The sequence below is a fragment of the Crotalus tigris genome, unplaced genomic scaffold (genome assembly GCF_016545835.1).
Source record: "Crotalus tigris isolate CLP2741 ecotype Arizona unplaced genomic scaffold, ASM1654583v1 scf7180000024310.2302065, whole genome shotgun sequence".
NCBI classification, from domain to species: Eukaryota; Metazoa; Chordata; class Lepidosauria; order Squamata; family Viperidae; genus Crotalus; species Crotalus tigris.
This window is the reverse complement of record NW_024100482.1, coordinates 479,866-494,964: the sequence shown is the minus strand read 5'-3', so window position 1 is coordinate 494,964 and position 15,099 is coordinate 479,866. Positions and strand designations below refer to the sequence as shown.

Sequence of the window (15,099 nt, the reverse complement as noted above, 5' to 3'; positions counted from 1 at the left end):
TATCTACCATTTTAGTAATTTACTGTAGTCTTTTTTAGCTCAGTGTGAGGCTATGCTAAAATTTACAATTGATGCATGAGTAAACCATAAAAGGAAGAATTCAGATTTCTTGAAAACAACTTCAGTTTCTTGTAACAAAATAAGCTCTTACTAGTTCTTTACAATAGCGTGCATACATATCAGTTAAACTTCATTCCTGGCAAGGCTCTTCCATTTTTCTATTTATGTTTAAGTTCTACTTAACCACATTTGCCTAGGACAGCATTCTCTCAGTGCCAGATATATTGGAATTTTTTTTTAACTCTCATATATTCTCAGTCAGATCCAAGACAACTGGAGGGCACCAGATTCAGGAAGTTTTATCTAAGAAATACCATGTAATTCATAGGTAAATGTGAGCTTCTGGAAGACCAAGGGAAACACTGAAAAAGACAAGGCTTAATTCTGCATATATGGGAAGCAATATCTTGCATGGTGAAACTCCAATAGACACAATAGAAAATTAAGCTCTAATTTATAGCAGGAGATTATTCTTCTTCTTGAAACTTGGAAAGGGATTAGTATATGGCTCTTTAGAAAATCAGCATGTAATGTTCAGATTATAATATTAGTGGAGTTATGCTTTAAATCATGGAGAAAATCTTTGTGGTCGCTAAGAGTCAGCAATGAGTTGATGGCACATAATCACTCGATCAAGCAATGTGGTTTAAGCCATAAATCATGAAAACAAACCCATTTGTTTTGCCTTTATCAATTATAAGAGTTAGAAATGCTTCTCAAGAACGTACGATAGCAATATCCACCCAACCTTGACTAATTTTTTTAAAAGCTAAGCTGCTTCCTCCACCATAATTCACGACTCTGGAGTAGGAAGGTTAGGAAAAGTTATTCTCAAATATATTAATGGCAAATAATTTCCATATTACTTTTGAGAAAATTAGATGAATGTGACTATGAAATCACCAGAGTCAAATTCAATTCAAAAGAGATACTCCTTTTTTTTAAAAAAGGAAAAAAAATATGGGAGTGAGACAAGAGGTTCTTTGAGACTGAAGGTGTCAGGCATAATCATATTTATATCTTGATTACCCTAATCATATTCCTAGAGAAAATTGCCTTCCATAGGAAGAAATAGTCCCATTGGTGTAATGTTGAGCTGTCCCCCCCCCCAAACTGCTTTGAGATTTGATTTTAATGATGAAAAGTGGATTTTAAATTGATACAAAATAATAAGACTTTAAGCCTTACCAGAGGTTGGTTCCTTCTCTCTCACGCACGCACGTGCACATACGTGCAGAGCTTAAATTAAAGAAGATAGTAGTAGTAGAAATATTGGATTGAATTCAATCTCTGCAATTAAAATTCTGCCAAACTGAACCCCTTTTATATTTCTGCAAAGTATATGTGCTACCACATTTCCACACCCTGAGAAGAATTTATTTGCTTTCTTCTCAGTCTGCTTTACAGATGTGATTAACATAAGATGTATAGGAGAGGTGGGGCAGATTGGAACCCCTTTGCATCACCTTTCTTGCCAACAGCAGTCGAAACAAACATGATCACATAAAAGAAGACAGTACAATGATTTATTAAGAAAAAACATACTTTTTACCTGTGCTTCGAACTAGTCACTCAAGTTCCTGAAGAAGTAATTGCAAAAGAACTGATCAGTTGAGATTTTAAAAAGGAAATGGGTTCAGGAAGCAGAGCTAAGCTGGAGTGAGATTTTTATCAAACCAAATCTTAATTAGTAAAAGAGCAACATATCACAGCATTTAAAAATGTATTCTCAACTTCAGCTCATTTATAACACAACTGAAGTCAGCTATTTACACACTAATCCAATTGACAACAATAAAACTTGTGGACTTCAATTCCCAGAATTCCTCAGGCAGCCATGCTGGCTGAGGAATTCTGGGAGCTAAAGTCCACAAGTCTTAAAAGTTGCCACATTTGGAGAATCATGCCCTAATCCAAGGGTCTTCAAAGTTTGAAGACCCCTGCCCTAATCAATACTGAGAATTATTTTAAAGCCAAATGTTAGATATACAGTATTTAGTGAAGAAGCATCACATATACACAATGTGATACATAACGTCACCTCCTGTCTTGAAGAACGTAGCGACCCGTATAGTTTTGTACAGACCATGTGTCACCTCTCCTGTGGGAGCTGCGTTGATTGCCATTTTGCTTCTGGGTACAATTCAAACTGCTAGTTGTCTCCTTTAAAGTCCTTCATGGCTTGGGACCAGATTATCTGAGGGACCGTCTCTTGCCGTCACATCCACCCAACCCACTAGAGCAGGGGTCTTCAAACTTGGCCCTTTTATGACTTGTGGACTTCAGCTCCCAGAATTCCTCAGCCAGCGTGCCTGGCTGAGGAATTCTGGGAGTTGAAGTCCACAAGTCATAAAAGGGCCAAGTTTGAAGACCCCTGCACTAGAGAGAGGAGGCAAGGAATGTTGTGGGTCCCGTCCCCTAAAGAGATGCATCTCGAGGGACCCAGAAGAAAATCCTATTAGAAATTAAACTGGCCCCCATTCTGAGACTCTCTCAGGAGGCCCTGAAGACGTGGTTCTGGCAGTCGGCCTGGGGAACCCAGAATGGGATGGAGCTTATTAAATGGCTGGTATGAGTGTATGTTATCACCAGGGATGGGTGTGTATGGTGTCATTTTATTATTATTTTAATTTTTTGTTATTTTTATTTCTTTTATATTGTGTTTTTATTTCCTGTAAACCACCTTGAGTAATAGTGAGCAAGTAGGCAGCAACATAAATTCTCCAAATAAATAAATAAATGTCATCTCTTAAAAGTTGATGTCTGTACCCCACCTGCTAGTTGTCATTTAAGGCAGAGGTCCCCAACCTTTTGGGCACCAAGGACCGGTTCTGTGGAGAGAGATTTTTCCGCAGATCCGGGGGGGGGGACGTAGTTTCGTGTGCTTCCTGCACCCAACGGATGGGGCTTCACTTGTTTGCGTGGTATGCCACAGCTCGGTGCCGGTCCACGGACTGAGGGTTGAGGACCCCTGATTTAAGGCAAGTCAATCATATCTACCCATTGCCTAGTTCAAGTGTTGGGTTCCTCCACCATAATTCTAGAACATCACTCTTCTATTATATACCAGGTTGTGAGTTTTGCCAAAGAATCAGAAAAAACAAGGGACGTGATCTCAATTTGAGGTACCTGTCTTTCATTTTGGAGAAAGAAGAAAAGAATTTGGATGCCATTTTTCTCTGGCTATGCTTTGAAATCTCAGATGGTCCCCAAACTCTCCCTTCTTCCATACACCAGGCATACTCCTATCTTAATACCAGTCCAACTATTCTCTTTCTCACCCTATATTCATATGTTTACTTTCTAACTGCAATTTGGAGCATGTTAGTGCTACCATTTCACACCATTGCAAGCTAGGAAACCCACAACTCACAAGCCACATAATTCTACCTTGAATTATTGGGTGCTTGATGAAGTAGCTACAGGTAATCCTCAACAATTCCTTTAGTGGCTGTTCAAAGTTACAACAGCACTGAAAAAAAGTGGCTTATGACCATTTTTCACACTTATGACCATTGCAGCATCCCTATGGTCCCATGATTTGCATTCAGATGCTTGAGAACTGACACACATTTATGACAGTTGCAGTTTCCTGGAGTCGTGTGTGACACCCCTTTGGTGACCTTGCGACAAGCAAAATCAATGGAGGAAACCAGATTCACTTAAACAACCATGTTATTAATTTAATAAGTGCAGTGATTCACTTAAACGGGGCAAGGAATATCGTAAAATGGGGCAAAACTCACTTAGCAAATGTTTCACTTGGCAACAGAAATTTTGGGCTCAGTTTGTAGTGGTAAGTAAATACTAACTGTATTTACTTTTTCCTTTACGAGGCAAATTCCTAACCTGCATATTTTTCACATCCGCTGGGTTTTGCCATTTTTCAAATGCTACAGTGCCAAACATCTAAATTTGATTTCAAGAATGAGTTTGTATATGTATATCTGGTGCACACATCCATGTTGGCACACAGCTTCTGGAGGGGGGGGGGAGAGCTGATTTATGAACCTGCAAAAAGGGACAGTAACCAGAAGCAATTTAGCACAGGACAGTAAAGTAATGAGAGATTCAGCCCAAGCTCTTTGATAGTGTGTATTGAGTTCTCCCCCCCCCCAACTGTAGTAAGTTTCCCCCCTCCCCCATGCAGTGAGAATTGTGCAGCTGCCATAATTACAGCTTTCTACAATTACATTCTAAAACAAAGCTAAATTGACCTTTCTCATCACGTTGTGCAGAAAATTAAAATATCAGACAAGTAATAACCATTGTTTAAACAATGTAATAATGCTAAGCAATTAGAAGTTACAAGGCCATTTACGGTTCCTATACATCAAGCTTGTTTTGGTGCAGAACTAAAGAGTCTGCATTCAAAATAAGGTCAGTCTTTACCCTACCAGGAGGAGGATCTGCTCAAGGAAGAAATAATTGCAGCCTCTTTTGAATTGAGACTCAAAAGTCTTTCCCACTGTCATTCCTCCCACCACTCTTCCAGGGTCTTCATTAAAAGTGCCTAATACGTACCCGTTCCTGTTCGCTTCATTTATTCCATGCCTCAGCCGCATATCTTTAGCACCGGTTATGCACAATTAGCACTTGGTTATTGTCTTCTCACTTCATCCTCTGTAAGATAAAACTCCTTACTGGGAGAAGATAACTAATCTTTAGCAGCCAAGCAAGGCAGGTAATTTTTGATACCCTCTAGACAAAATGTTTATGGAGATTCTCAGTCATCCAGGTCATGGTTATCCCAAAGGCAACTGGACTTTGTTTTTCCTCAAAGACACTTCACTTCTCATCCAAGAAGCTTCTTCAGTTCAGTTCAGTCCAAAGATGGGGCAGAGCTTTTTCAGGCTTGGGAGAAAAAAGAGGTTGAATTGTTACCTTCTAACAAGAGGAAATTCTTGTGGTGGCTATGGCTTCTGCTACCAAAGCAGGGATTAAATTTTGTAAACCTTCAGAGTTTCCTCTTCAAATTGCAAAAAAGGAGAGTTCCAAACTGGGAAGAAATATCACAAACCACCATTCTTGTAGATCATGGCCAGATCATGCTGATAGTAGAAATTTCAAGTGAGAAAAGGCATGCTACAGAGGTATGCTATAAATTGCTGTGGATTCCAATGCGAATTCTTCCCAGACTTTCGCCATACACCACAAGGTATGGTCCAAAAAAGTCAAGATCAGGGGTCTTCAAACGTGGCTCTTTTATGATTTGTGGACTTCAACTCCCAGAGTTCCTCAGCCAGCATGCCTGGCTGTGGAATTCTGGGAGTTGAAGTCCACAAGTCATAAAAGGGCCACGTTTGAAGACTCCTGGTCAAGATGATGATATGATCAAAACAGGTAGAGTTTTGACCATACCATCAGAGCCATAGCCTGCAGCCACACCTGGCTCTAAGCCAGATTACAATTTATATAAACCCTGGAATGTGGTTTTATAAACCCTCCCTGGCTTAGAACAGGGGTCTTCAAATTTGGCCCTTTTATGACTTGTGGACTTCAACTCCCAGAATTCCTCAGCCAGGCAGACTGGCTGAGGAATTCTGGGAGTTGAAGTCCACAAGTCATAAAAGGGCCAAGTTTGAAGACCCCTGGCTTAGAATGAGAATGAAAATATAGAGACCTCCATTGGAAAGCAGCTCCAGGTTTGGGTGAATCCTACAACTCAGGCTGTGGGGTATTTGAAACTACAGTCAGTCAAGCTGCTGTTATTGTGTGCTTTTAAAAAAATACATCTTGGTTGAGGCACTCCATTTCTTCATTTGCAGAATCATGCCTCCTGAGCTGCTGGCTTTTTAAAGAAACATCTGCTTTTAAAGCCTTTCAGCTCATCCTTGTAGACATGGTGAGAATTTATTTTATTATAATTAGTTTTAAGCATAAGACATGAAGTTACAGTAAGTTGTAGGAAAGGGGAGCTGGATCAATTTTGTTTTGTTTGTTAATCTCCTTTTTGCATAGACATCGGCAGAGGGACCTGTTAATTTATTGTAGCAAAAAATCAGGACATCTTTTCTAACAAAAAGGGCTGAGTTTTTGTGAGCTGCAGCTGTATTGCCTTCATACAGTAGGTTCCAATCTGAGCTTGTTGGAAGATAAATAAGACAAAATGTAAGAAGAAAACTATTAAAGATTAGGGTTTTTATGATTTGAAAATTAGGGATTTGCTATTTTTAAGGCTTCATTGAAGGCAAGAACTGCCATTTTTCATCCCACAAAAACACAAAACCTTCCAGTCAAAATGCATGGTGGAGATTTACTTTAGAAGGGTAGAAGTTTTAAATGAAAAAGTAGAAACTGGAAACTTCAAATAGGCTCTCCAAACGTAAGGTTTATATGTGATGGACTAGATAGGTGGTGGTAGTCTTAATTTAAATCCAGATTTATTGGTGGCAAAAGAGTCTTATTCTAACCCCCTTCCCCTTATTTCTCTTACCTGCAGTCTTCACAAACTTGCCTGTCAACCAAGTTTCTCATGAGGTTCACACCGGGAAATTGGTTTAAAAACTGTTTGCAAAATAACTGTATTTATTACCTGATTTACTAAAAGGGAACTTCCTGTTGTCTTCTCCACATAGAACGAGTTTTCTGAAGATTAGAAACCCGCTATTCAAATGATACCTTTAAAATAAATTCATACATATAACCTCAGGTGTCACTCGTCCACCTCCCCCCCCCACTGCATCCGCCCTCTCAACCTTCCTTCCTTACTTCCCTACTCCCTCTCTCCTCTCCTCTCCTCTCTCCCTTCCTCCCATCCAACTTCCTTCCATCCTTCCTCCTCCCCTCTTATCCCTCTTCAGATACAGTTCAGGGGAAATACCTGAGCTGCACCTCCCTCTAAAATACTCTATCTATTTTATACATTAATATTTCTATATAACTAGCCTACTTAATCCCACCCATCCCCTCCCACCCTAGCCCCCCTGCTTCCCGGAGCAAAAGACAGGGTTATTGTAAACAAAATAAACACAATCTATAACTTTTAAAACAAAAAAAATTATACAATAAACAAATTCATACATAACCCTTAACTCCCAAGGTATATATTTTTTGACCTTCCATTTGTCCTTGTTCTGGGGAGCCTATGATCCCTCACCAGACTTCTGTCCATTTTGATTGGAATGTCAAATAGGGTTCTGTTTTTTGTTTTAAAACGGGAAGAAGGGCTGCATAACGGCCCAGAATTTCTCATTCAACATACAGCTGTAGCATTTCCTATTCAGCACTAGCACTGCTCCAGTTGCTAGAATTGCTAACGCTGCTCCACTGCTTCAATTGATAGGACGTGAAGTGAAAAGAGGCCACTGCACACACTCCCTTTTTTTCGATATGATCTTGAAATAGACTTTGCAAGCGCTTCCTTTGACTGGGGAAAAAGGTAACACCTTCCGAGAGTTGTGCTTGGTTCCTGTTGATTATGCGGGTAACGTTAGGATCCTGGCTTACCGTAGACTTCTTCTGAAGTGCTCTTTCAGCTTCTCAGTCTAGACTACTCCTTTGGGATCTCTTAGCTGTCTCCTAAATATAAATCAGTCAACCCTTGCTTGGCTTGTTTTAGCTGTTCTCCCCTGTGAACATGCATGGGTAGGAAACTTAATTAGATTTGGGAGAGAGAGAGAGCGAGCTGTGCTAAAAATTCTGCCTACTTCAGCCCTGCGAGCCTTGGATCTGATGGACTTCATCAGTGGACTTTACAGAGAAATGGCGCTCTTGTACGGTCTTCCATCATGCTGCTTGCCAAGGCAGAGATGAAACTCCTGTTGTGTTTTTGTCTTTCTGTCCACTGAATGATGTGAAAGAATCACTCAACCTCTCCCATTTTTTTTTTCTAGCAGGAGCGATGGAGATGGAATCAGTAGAAAGAATGGGATATCACACTTTTCCTTCCACGTTTTATATTTAGATTATGGTTGTGCATCTTCATAGATCGCTTTTATCTCAACTACACATGGGTGGGACGAATATTTCCTCAAAGGGTGACAAAATTAGAGAGAAACCTGACTGTTTTTGCAAAGGACAAGCAGTGTTCACCCAGACACAAAAGAAAGAGAAGGGATAAATATGTAAGAAGATTTGCTCCCGTGGCCGCCGGTCTCTTATCTTTGTTCCGTAAGAAATATAATGAAATATAAAAATGGGTTGCAGCAGACCACAAATTTGGGAAATAAGACGCATTTGGTGAAACTGATTTGTTCATAAATAACTCATGCATTTTCAGGATCACTTTATAATCTGTGTTTATAAAGAGTGGGTTTAAATCCACAGATGGAAGAAAGACGGGAAGAGAAAGGAATGTGGAGGTGAAGTTTGGAGGGGGGTTTTTTGGTGGGGGAGAGAGTGAAAATCCACAAATAAACAGTCCAATTTTCCTTTGGGAGCCGAGCTAATTCTTTTCAATTCACTTTTTTTATTACACTATTTTCTCCCTCTCTCTCTATTTAGCAAGCATAAGGATAAATTTCCAAAGCTACCCAGTTGGAAAATAAATGGCTTCGCTGTTTGTCTAGAATTCCAATCTTTACAAATGTAAATCAGTCCAACTGCTGTTCCATTTAAAACCTCACAACTTCACAAAGCATTAAAGGCCTCTTTTCAGTATACAATTTACTCGTTGACAATTCCCTCAGATTTCGGCTTCCAGCATCATTAGAGAGTGACTGACTAATAAAAAACGAGGGAGCCGCTATCAGAGGTTGGGCAGGTCAACGCGTATAATTCTGTGTACTTTTCCTGGGTCAGCTACACCAGACACCGCTATTTGAAGGTTAAATTGTTGCAATTAAGTACATATACAGCCTATTCCCATAGCTACTCTGTTGTTCAATGTACTGTAAACAATGCATGCATTTATTTCGGCGCTTAATTGGGTCCAAAATGTTGCGGTTTAGAAGATTATCCAGAGGGGGTAGGGGGGCAGAAAGGACATTGCAATCCAAGGCCAAATTAAAGAATGCTTTCTAGACCAAGATGGGTAATTAGCTGAAGCAAAGGCGTTTTCATCTGTCCCCTTCAATGCAAAAAAAAAAAAGTTCATTTGGGTGACTCTTTTTTTTATTTAATTGGACTGCAGCAGGCAGTTCCTTCAAGGATGTTTTTATAGATGGAGCCCTTGTAACAAACCGATTAGGACGCCGCCACCCCCAATAGCATCATTCATTAGCTAAATTCTTCTGTATGCTGAAGGACCCTAGCTGTGTCTGCGGGATGGTCGCCTCTCTTCTCCAGACTGCATTTACAGAGATTACTCAGTAAAATAAAATAAAATGAACCCATTGTAAACACCATGCTACAGATAGTTTGGGTTTCTGTAAAAAGGCCAATTTATGTAACCTCTTTTGAGCCCCAATTTTGGATTGAAAAAGACGTGGGTAGAAGGAACCCTGCAAAGCTTTCAATGGCTGCTCTCCTGTAGCCCACATAGTGACATGGACCTCAGTTCCGTGGCATCACGTCATGCTAGTGGTAGGTAGATCGATAACATCAGATATATCATTCCATATAGTTTCTTGGACATTTGCTTTCACTGTAAAATTATTCCTGTTTATTATTTAGGCTTATGACTTCTCCCAGTTAGTACATTTTAACCACAACTGAGTATGCTCTTTTTTCTTCACTTATATTCTTAAGCTCACATCTCACCGAGCCATAAAGGGATTTGTTTGGTTAGAGTTCCGCATGTTGTATAAACCCAACTAATTGTGGTTAATTTATATCAACATAACACAATGTATCTACAGCTTGGGGCATTGTGAAATTTCAGAATACCGGTTTCTGATTTTGCAAACAAGTCCGTTATTACTTCTATTAACTAAAATGATCCTGCTTACTTATTTTGTCAGCGTTTTGCGTACCTATTAATGTATCTAAAAAATTATTTTAAGAATTACTGTATATTTAACTGCTGTTTCTAGGGCATGCCACGGGAGGAGATCAAGCCAGCCAAATGATAAATGTGTACTCAGTAAATGCATTCATTTGAAACTAATTTGTATTTCTCACTTTAAATACTTTGCTATTTCATAACTCAAAGGCATATATACTGTATGTTTTTATTTATTTGTTTGTTTGTTTGTTTGTTTGTTTTTGTAGTGGCCCAAGGCCCTATTAGTTAGCCTTTCTAGTGTAACATTTTAACAAGGGGCCTACAAGCTTTTTATAGTTTAGGGCCTTGCCCTTCTAAATCTGACATTGATGTGAATTCAGCCATGTAATGGTTCCCTAAATAAGAAAATTGGGGTGAGCCCATTGATCCTGCCCTCCTGCCTTGTGTGTCTGCAGCTGCTTTTCTTTTATTAGAAAAGGGACATAAAGAACCTAGTCAACTTACCTTGGGTTTACATTCTTTGAGCTTTGAAAAATTAATATTGTGGTACAGGTAGTCCTTGATTTACAGCAGTTCATTTAGTGACCACTGACAGGACCAAAAAAGCGACTTATGACCCTTTTTTCACACTTTGCAACCATTGCAGCATCCCCCTGATCAAAATTCAGACACTTGCAAACTGACTCATATTTATGTCGGTCACAGTGTCCCGGGGTCATGTGATCACCTTTTGCGACCTTCTGACTAGCAAAATCAGTGGGGAAGCTAGATTCCCTAAAAAACAACCCTGTTGTTGACTTAACAATGGCAGTGATTCATTTAACAACTGTGGTCATAAAAGGAGGCAAAATTCACTTAACAACTCTCTCACTTAGCAGTGGAAATTTTGGGCTCAATTGTGGTCATAAGTCGAGGACTACCTAAATAAATCAGTATTTCTGCAAAGGTTCACCCCATGTCTACCTTTGTAGAGTGGTTCAGGTTGGTGCCCCTGAGTTCAGATCTGATACTACCATAAGTCAACCACTCCTTCAGAAGCAGAAGCCACACAAAGATATAAGATAAAACATCGGCCCAAACCCTGATTAGTAGGTCAGTAATAATCCCTCCAAATCAGGACAAACCATGAACTATATTACATTTATGTATGCATTAATCAAATTTGTATAGCTGACCATTTGTATAGCTGACCAACTCTGGGCAACATACAACAATCGGATCCTTGTGAGGTCCTTTCTGTTAGGCAGTGCAAAATAAATAAAACAACTGGATACAAATCACAAATAGAAAATAACGGATACAGAAATCGACCTATGAAAAAGCAATTGTATAACCAGTTTGTATACTGAGCCATTGGTGGCGTAGTAGTTAGAATGCGGTATTTCAAGCTAAATCTGCCGACCGCCAGCAGTTCGATTCTGACTGGCTCAAGGTTGACTCAGCCTTCCATCTATCCGAGGTGGGTTAAATGGGGACCCAGATTGTTGGGGAGCAATATGCTGACTCTGTAAACGGCTTAGAGAGGGCTGTAAAGCACTGTGAAGCGAAGTATAAGTCTAAGTGCTGTTGCTAATTTGGGCCACTCTGTCCCAGTCCATTCCTATTCTGGTTGTTAAGATTTCCTCAGCAACCAAATAGCATAGAAGGTCAGCATTCTAAGTCTTGTGGGATGAGGTTGTGAGGAGAAAGGGCTGGGTGTAGCTAAGGGGACCCTATAAAAATATGAAGAAGTGCAGTTGGCTATCTTAAAGGTTCCCCTCCTGGTTCGAGGCATCACAGGACCCAGCACAAACTGAATCATCTCTTTTTTCCCTCTTGTATTTCCAGATTTTGCGTGGGAGACAAATTTTTCCTAAAGAACAACATGATTCTCTGCCAGACGGACTACGAAGAGGGTTTAATGAAAGAAGGCTACGCGCCCCAAGTCCGCTGATTCAGACCCTCCAAACTGCTCTGATTACGGAAGTCCATCGTTCTTTTCTTTTTCTGTTCTTTCCTTCTCTTTTTAACATGTATATAAGAAATGACACCAGAACCTGCTAAATAGCATAGATATAGGGAGACAAAATGATCCTGTGGAATAAAAAGAGAACTGCACTTATCTGTAGTAAAAATTGCACCTGTTCACGGCTGGATGTCCATTAAAAATATTGTAAATATACTGCTGAAAGTTTAGTTTTGAGTTTGGCTTGCTGGTTTTGGGAGGGTTTGTTTTTTCCCTTTTGTGTCCTTTGGCATGAGATGCTTATTTTGGACTAATGTACATAATATATTGTAAGATTTGAAGCACAAATGTAATACAGTTTTATTGTGTTACTATTTGTGTTCCTGTTGGCTTCTTTGTATTGTTGCATTTAGTACAATCGGTGTCTAATCTTTATGATATATTTATGCTTTCTGTATCTACCAGCTATTTTGAAAAAGCTATATCTTTCTAGTAAAACCAACAAGCGGGGGGGGGGGGAGAAAAGAGATTTTAAGAGCCAATCCTATTGTATTCTTCTCTGTATCGGAAGCTGTACAACTGCAACATTGACCCTTGAACTGTTCAAATTAAAAATAACAGATAAGATTGAGTCAATGTTAAGTACCTACTTCCATTGAAATGGATAGGACATGTTATAAGTGCATGCTTTAACTCTTCTGTTGAAAGCAGCGGGGTTTAAAATTGCTTAACTTTTTACTAGATTATAATGCTAGAACAGACAGTGCTGAAATTGCTGATATTTTGAAAGATGATCATTGGAAACCTGCTGCTGCTTTTTCCTTAAAAAAAAAAAAGGAATGATGTTAGCTCTTTTTGTTCACTCTGTATATTGAAAATTATTTCCTGTTTTGCCATAATTATTTGGAAATGGCTATGTTGCCACCTACGAACAACAATTTCACAGACGGGAATTTTCTGAGCAGGTCTTACATTCTTGTGGGGGCTGCTATGCTCCACACCCTCCCTAAGAAAATATAATATTCTCCATTTCCAATATAACTGGGAATGAGGAGCTGAGCCCCAATGCAACTCAGTGCCTTTGGGTGTCATGTAAAATATTTTATATGTGTATATATAAATATTTCTGAAGTTATTTTAATGTAGCATAGTGATTTCTGCTCCTGTACAGGAACATATTATTTAAAAAGAAAAACACCCTCAGTGTCTTTCCTAAATTTCATCTTGTCCAGTGGATTTAAGAGCTTTGTGTGGTCAATCCCAACTTGCATTATTGACCGTGAGTGCCCTCTTGAGGCTACTATCTGTGTGCTAATGCAAGACAACTGGACTGGTCAGAGACACTTCCATGGTGTCTGTCCCACCACGGTGGCAATGCCTTCATGTTGGAGACTGACCAAATCCCTGTGTCTTCGTTCAGAAGCGCGATCCTCTCGTTTGCTTTGGCCCGTCATTTGTGGAAACAGAAATGAAACGCCTCCAGTAGAGCCCTAAGGTTTTAAGCATCTGTTCTTTTGTAGATGTGTTTGCTCAAAACTTAACTGGATATTGTATTTTTTTTGTTTTGTTTGTTTGTTTCTTAATTTATTGTTATCCATTCCAAACTGTTGGGGTGGGAACTTCTAAAAAGAAATAAAATCTAAGGATTTGGATGGCAATATTTGAAACTGGTGCTTCTCCACGTCCCATCGCCTTCTTGTTGGCCAACTGCTGGTTGCCTAATACAGTTGCATTGTACACAACAGCTGTTCAGAAAAATCACCAGCCAAAATGGGGAGATTCACAACTTCTCTGCTTGCACAATTTCCCTGGAGTGGTAACACTAGGACTACTACTTCTCCAGCCAGCTGGCCATCATTTGAAGTCCTCAAACAAATGCATTGTGAGTTGAGCAAAGCGCCTTCCTGGGCTCCCAACTTCATGATCTATTGCTCTTAAGCATGGTCTTCCAGTTAAGGGGACTTGGCACCAGCTCATCAGTTATCCTGGTCTGCCAAGCAAAGTGATTGTGTCCATACTGGGAAGAGGACAACTATGTTCCCTTTTGGTGTTGCAATCCAAAGATAATCGTTTATAGTTTCTTTCCTATTAGCTATTTTATGCAACTCCTGTAGCCAGGTTTGTCATTTACACGAAACCTCTGATACCCAGGAATGGGGGCTAAGTTCATTTTATTTGCAGTGTCATATGAACCAATCTAATTTGCACCTTCCACGCAAATAGGCATAGTGAGGCACAATTATTTTTCCTTAAGGTGGTGGAAAATACCATGATCCATTTTTTTTAAAAGCGCACAAATACGTCAACCTTAGGCAAATGATGTGCAAGAAAATACTTTGAGAGCGTTCTTATACAATCTTGCATCTTTCTGTAGTACTTTGCATTGGTTTAGATTTAAATGGGTTCTCAACCTTGGCAACTTTAAGACTTGTGGCCTTCAACTCCCAGAATTCCTCAGCCAGCAAAGCTGGCTGAGGAATTCTGGAAGTTGAAGTCCACAAGTCTTAAAGTTGCCAAGGTTGAGAACCCCTGGTTTAGAATTTCACAGAGAAATTCACTATGCAAATTTCTAAAACAATGCAAAGTACTATGGAAAGACGCTGACAACATATTTGCATTTGAAAAAAAAATTGCAAGTATAGTATTGCAAAAAGCAAACTGCACAAATTCAATTATTCCTGGTCATATCAGACTGACGCCACTAAGTTCCCTTTTGTCACTGCTGACTACTTTTCACTGAAACTAGCAGTTTGGTTATTTGTTTGCTTGGTTATTTATTCATTAAATTTATATGCTGCCCATCTCACAATGCAGCAACTCTGGGCTGCTTACATATTGTTTAACACACTAAACATTCAGACACTTAAACAGAGGATAAATAAATTACAAACCAAAATATTAAACGGGGTGTGGATAGGAGCTTCTTCCTAATTCACTAAGTGACCTTTGGAGCCCCAAACCCAGTTTTCAGGCTCTTTCAGAAGACTAAGAGGGGCACAGTGATCCAAAAGGCAGGAGCCACAGCAAAACAAGGCCCTTCTGTGTCCCACCAGCTGGAACTCCATGACGGACAAGATCTGCTGCAGCAAAGGGAACAGGCCAATCCCATCTGGGTGAGATGGTTTGGTGCAAGGTGATGGCGAAATCTGGCTCTAGGTTCTGCCTCGGCTAATAATCGAGTCAGAAGATTTAAAAGCAATTTATTAGAGTACTCTGATAAAGTGGGGTCTTCCTATGAAAAGGGGGAATCAGGAAAAATGACTTGCGT

The 15,099-nt window shown here is 39.7% G+C and overlaps 1 protein-coding gene across 9 annotated transcripts in view; it reads left to right on the top strand.

Moving 5' to 3' along the window:
* The window catches only part of LMO3 (LIM domain only 3), a 101,024-nt gene extending 87,535 nt beyond the window's left edge, over window positions 1-13,489 (top strand). For all 9 annotated transcript variants that reach the window (XM_039324936.1, XM_039324938.1, XM_039324933.1 and 6 more), the window contains exon 4: window positions 11,714-13,489. In XM_039324936.1, coding sequence (XP_039180870.1) covers window positions 11,714-11,819 — 106 coding nt within the window. In that variant the 3' untranslated portion in view covers window positions 11,820-13,489. The remainder of the gene's footprint in view (window positions 1-11,713) is intronic.
* The last annotated feature ends 1,610 nt before the right edge of the window (window positions 13,490-15,099 follow it).